The sequence below is a fragment of the Chelonoidis abingdonii genome, chromosome 22 (assembly GCF_003597395.2).
Source record: "Chelonoidis abingdonii isolate Lonesome George chromosome 22, CheloAbing_2.0, whole genome shotgun sequence".
Classification (NCBI taxonomy): Eukaryota; Metazoa; Chordata; order Testudines; family Testudinidae; genus Chelonoidis; species Chelonoidis abingdonii.
This window is the reverse complement of record NC_133790.1, coordinates 7,843,348-7,849,193: the sequence shown is the minus strand read 5'-3', so window position 1 is coordinate 7,849,193 and position 5,846 is coordinate 7,843,348. Positions and strand designations below refer to the sequence as shown.

The following is a 5,846-nucleotide window of genomic DNA, read 5'->3' as shown; positions in this document are numbered from 1 at the left end:
TTTCCAGTGAGCAAGCAGAACAAAGGAACAACCTGTAATAGCAGCACCCAGTCAGTCACACTCAGATCCCAAGATTTACTGGGACTGACTAATGGTGACTAGCGCTTTGTAGGCATGTTTGCTAATACCTGGTTCCTGATGCAAAGGGGAGACCCTCTGGCTTTGTCCCCTATGCTGGCACCATCAATAAGGCTGCAAATGCTGCAACATCATGCTAACTCATGGTGGGAAACTGGAAGTGAAATTTTAATTGACTAAGCAGAACCAAATATTTTTAAAAGGCACAGACATAACTGAGACTTTTAAAGTGATTCCAGTTTTAATAATCTATAACTCAATGTAAAAAAAACCCAGGTTTTTTAAACATGATTTGTGACTTCACAGTACTCTTTAAAACCCTTTTAAAAAGTCCAATTTACTTCATAGATAAAAGAATAAAAACCAGACAAACCCACTCTTGTGAAAGTAAATTCACTCTTAGCCCTCCTAAAACTAATGTACAATTATGAAGCTAGATACTGACATAGTTGATAGTAGGACTGGTGCACTTATTTGCTGACTGAATCACTGATAAGTTACTGATCTCTGAAGGGAGGCCTGCATCGAAGAATCTCTCACATTTCTGGGGACCATCTCTCTTCTGTGTGGACGTCAAACAGGGAGAGTCCAAGTAAAAGGAATTCAGATCCACACGTTCTTCACTGTCAATAAAATTAAGATATTTCCTGAAACAATATCACCAGTAAAATCACCAAGAAAAGTCATAATTCAACAAATATACTTAGGCCTTGATCCAGCAAAGCAGTCAAGTACATGTATAATTAAGTCAATTACATTACTCTCAGTGTTATTCACATGCTTAAGTGCTTTGATGAATCCAGCCTTATTTTTCCGAGTATGAGAGGAATCCTGAAATACTTCCATGAAGCAGCAGATATGCTAAGCATATACTTCGCATGTTTACCTTATATGATAGCACAAAAAATATCAAGGTAACTCAATATCTAAATGAAAGCGCACCCCCCCCCATGCTTTCATTTTCTGTCTCTACCTATTTCCCTATTAAAAACCTCCTTTAAATAAGTCTAAAAATGTAGTTTTTATTATTAAAGTGAAAATTTTAAGAGTTTAAAAAGTTATTTCCTCACTCTGGACATCACTGGTCAGCTTCCTCCCATCCTTGACTACATTGGGTTATTTCGGTGATGGGGGGAGGGGGAAAGAGGGACCGAATTTAAATACAATTTATGAGAAATTGTAACTACAGCTAACACTGAGCTGCCTGGATAGGGTTTCAGAGCATGAAGCTAAAAGTGTATTGTTTCAGCTCTGTCAGGAGGTAAACATCAGGCAGTGTAGGATCAGGCCTGACCTTTGGTGACAACCAACAGCATGCAAGACCTTCCCAGCCTAGAACTTCACATGCAGCATCATCTCTTTCTACCTTCAGTTTTCTCTGCAGAACTTGAAACCATCACTTATTAGTGAAGGTAGTATACTCAGAAGAGAGAAGATTCTGAAGTTGATATCACTAATATTTTATATGTATGTAAAAGCTTTTTTATGTCAAAGGACTTCAACCTATACATAATTCCACATTCAAAAAAAAAAAACCACACACAAAACAACAACTTCCCCTCCCCCAAAATGTAGGGTTCAGGCTGCTCAAGTATATTTCTTCACACCACCACATATTAAACAAGCAATTAAATTGCAAGTTAAGGCAATAGTTACACCCAACACAATACCAGTGTCCAAGCACTGACCCCCTACTATCAGGATACTCAACCATAGCACCACAAAGCCCTCTCTAGCACACTTACTTTCAGTTCAACACTAGGATATCCCACAATGTGCACATCAAGGAACTGAACGTTACACATATTCTCTCTCTCTCTCATATAAAAATTAATTTTACTTTCTACTCTTGACAAGAATATTGCTCAAGGATAAGGGGAAAACTATCATACTTCAAGACAAAACAGTCACAATACACCATGTGGAATCTATGCAAATCTCTGACTGCTCTGTAGTTTAACCAGCCAATTACTAATTAAAGTTTTACAAAAGAAATAAAAACTTCAGCCAGTCAGAAATCAATCCATTCACATAGAGCAGCACAGGAAATGCACTGTACTAGCACACTAAATAGATGTTAGAGACACTGAACTGGGGTAATTGCTAGAAAGCCAGCAAGTTGAAATGATTCTAAACAATAAATAAGATCACCTACATCCTGTGGTCTGCTTACACAGAATGTCTAGTGTAGTCTGCAGCTTATTCACAATTGTTTACATGGGGGCTCAGGGGTTTACTAGTAGTTTCCAGCTACTAAATGAATCCATTTCACTTTAATGGAGCTTTTTAAATGTTATGTATTCTTATTTTAAAAAGTTAAAAATTAAGAAGTGACCATCCCTCACATGTTTTTCTGTAATCATCTCTAACAAGCAAAAAGCACTTTTTTGGACACATTTCTGCATCTACAGGGAATTATCAAATAGCAGCATGCATTTTTATATGCAATCCAACATTCATTAAGCATCACCATTAAGCACCACACTTTACAGGGCCAATACAGACAATTCCTAATCCAAAGAATTTACAATCCAAGAAAGATGCTTTGGAAGACCCAAAAGGAACACGTTATCTCAGAACAGTTTTGTTTAATTTTAGTTACTCACTTATAAAATGGTGCAGTACAGAGTGCATTTGACTGACATGCTCCAATGTTTGAGAGCCTTTTAGAAGAACGAACTCTTTAGGAGGGCTATGAATGAGGAGAAGTTGAGGGTCTGCCACTCTTAGTTTAGGAGGTCATTCCACACCATGATCCAGCTTTGCAGGAGACAGGGTGGGGAATGGGAAAAGGAAACGAACAGGCTTGAATTTGGCATGAGTGGTTTGGTTCAAGATACAAATGGGCCTTGTTTAAACCAAACAGAGTGCAGGCCAGCAATAGTACAGTGAGCAACCAGTCTCATGCTCTAACTTCAAAAATATAACCTGCATTCACTTCCATTAGACAAAATTATAGCAACTGTTAGTACAACAGAAATAAAGTCACAATAGTATAGAAAATAGAGATTACTCCATCAGAATCACATTTCACAATCTCTTGTGATAAAATATGGCAGTTCATCAGCTGAGTTAAGATCCCTTTTGCCAGTTATTACAAAAACTAATGACTCGTGCCAAAATGTCAGATGGACTGACAAGAGAAGAACCCTCCTTTGCTGACTGAATATCCAATTAAGCTATCACCAAGAGACTACAGAAACAAGAAGCAAGTCCTGGATAAGAGTGCAAACTCTAGCAAAGCCCCCAAGCAATGGTAAATTCTCAGTGAGCAGGTTTGTGGTGGCAAAAGGTAACTTCAACCTCCCCTCATCCAAGGGGTGAATAAGCATTTAGTGCAGATTCACAAAATGGATAGCACTGGCTGGGAAACTGATATGGCCAGGACAGCACATCTTCCATCCGCTGGGCTCCTATGAAGAAAAATCCTATTGTTGCCCTCCCCTGAGAAGCACCACCTGCACCCCATGGGGCAAAACCCATGCTAGGTAGAGTGGTCTTCACTGGCAGAAGGAAATGACATCTGCGCTTCCCTGCACTACCAAGTTTGACTCTGTTCCGAAGTGTGGACTTTGGGGTGGGGGTGGGGGGGCAGAGACAAAGGGATTAAGTTAAAGTTCATAACTCTACTTCTCAACTAGGAATTCACTGGAATGGGAGTGTAGTGGTTCCTAGGAAAGGGTGCAAGGTTTTTGTTTTTGGGGTGGGTGGTGGTAGAAGAAAGGGGAGTAGAGGGGGAGAGATGATTTAGGAACAGTCCAAAGTAACTTTAACCAAATAAAAAAAAGCTGGTTTACAAATGCAAAACTAAGCTATGCGGGAATGTTAGACAACAGCATTCCATTTCAAACGGATGCCTATTCATCAAAGCTTTTGTCCCTGAAGTGAAATGGACCTATACAACATTTTCTTTCTTGTTTTAAAACAATTCAACAAGAGTCAGTACCTTCGACATGCCCCTACATAAAAGTTCATACAATAGGATGTTGGAATATATTCTCTGGGCAAGATCCTTAACTAGTGAAAGTCTGTGTAAACCTATTGCAATCAATTGTGCTAGCTGATTTACACTAGCTGAAGAGATGGACCTCTTCTGTGTCTAATGGAGAGTTAAGTGGGAATAGGGATGAATTCTTTGTAAAGTCATCCAAAGGATTAAGTCCTTGTACAATAATATTGATAACTGAAAAAAATTAGGCAATCCGAAGAGGGAAACTGAAGAGAACTGCTCCTCAGTGAACAACTGCTGTCATGGTATATCCACAAGACTAGTCAGAGCTTTGAGTTTCCTTGCCTATTGTCAGCCTAACACTGTACATAAAATGTTTCCTTAGAGGGCTCCCAAAGCCTGCAAAATATACCAGTATTTCTTTGAATTTCTGCATCTTGAGAAGTTTTATTCTCCATCCCACTGGCCTCTGACTACATCTCAATTTTTTCTAATATGACACAGGGATCTAAAGATCAATAAATGTGTCATACAATTTAAGATTATTGTGGGATCAACACCATATTAAGCTATGGGTTTGGTTTATTATTAAACTTACAAGTTATTTCATTTTCTCTCCTCAACTAATTTGAAGCAGAATATGTATAAAAGGCATGGATTTTACATCCTTTTCCAGACACTTATTGAGTTGCCAACTGAAATCAAAAAGGGCAATAACTTCACACAGCGACTAGATTTGATATCTTAAAAACAATCTCTCTTCTCCCTTAATGTGATATTTTGTGCATTTGACAGCACATTGTGTAGTCAATTTCAGAGCTTCCCTTGTTTGTCTGGGTCTTTCACACAACCGGAGAAAAACAAAAATAAAAGAACAGGAAAAATGTTATACATGAAACTAAGTAAATTTAAAATTACGTAGTTTCAAGTTACTAGTCTTCCTTTAAAACTTAATATGGATTATTTTAAATCTTGTACAGGTTAAATAAAATCAAGAGGTAGTCCAGATTTCTACATAATTATAGCTGTATCTATATATTTGGGTTTTCAAATGTAACAAATACATAACCTTTTTAAGGTAGTACTTTTTATTCCATGTGCAGTCTTGGGACAGTTGCAAACTGCTCTGCACCACACATTTCCATCTCCTTCTATTGGTCTGAAAATCTGCATCCATTCCAGATCCGTTACTGGCTTACAACATGCAGCTTTATTTATGATGGAGTTAAGAGTACAGAAGCCAGATTCATCTATGGGAAGCGTACCAGGAGAGACACTGCTTTTTCGGTCACAGAAAATTCCCACTGTCTCTGTCTGATCATTACATTCAACATCAGTTCTGTCAGACTCCTTTGACCCAGGACGGCAGCAATTCAATGAATCTAAATGAGGACTGAAGTTGAGCCAATGCTCGTGTATAGGTAAAGATGCTCCAAAGTTTTTCTGGTCTCTGCTTAGAAATACATTTTGTGAAGTTTGCGATGTTCCCCTGCCTTCCACAGACCTCATACTGTTTCTATCAGATACAGTTCTGCTGTCTAGTTCATCTGTGCTTACCGAAGCATTCTGCTTTTCATCTTCCATAAACAAAGTCTTTTGTCCATGTGATAAGCCTTTAAAGATTTTCTGAAGCCGATTTAAGTGAGCCAAGGTACTTCTCTCCATGTCTGACACATTAATTAGCTGGCTATTCTCTGCTTCACACATATTACAGATTTTTTTTAGACTGCATTTCTGAGTTTGTGTAGTCCCATATTCCTTAGGTATCTTCTGAGGGCCTTCACTGCTAACTGTGTCTTTTTCGTTGCTACTTTCAAGG

At 38.4% G+C, this 5,846-nt stretch overlaps 1 protein-coding gene across 1 annotated transcript in view; it reads right to left on the bottom strand.

Moving 5' to 3' along the window:
* Positions 1-27: 27 nt before the first annotated feature.
* The window catches only part of CCDC62 (coiled-coil domain containing 62), a 14,953-nt gene continuing 9,134 nt past the window's right edge, over positions 28-5,846 (bottom strand). The window contains exons 8-9 of the mRNA XM_032800723.2: positions 5,097-5,837; positions 28-701 (exon numbers count right to left, since the gene is read on the bottom strand). Coding sequence (XP_032656614.2) covers positions 512-701; positions 5,097-5,837 — 931 coding nt within the window. The 3' untranslated portion in view covers positions 28-511. The remainder of the gene's footprint in view (positions 702-5,096; positions 5,838-5,846) is intronic.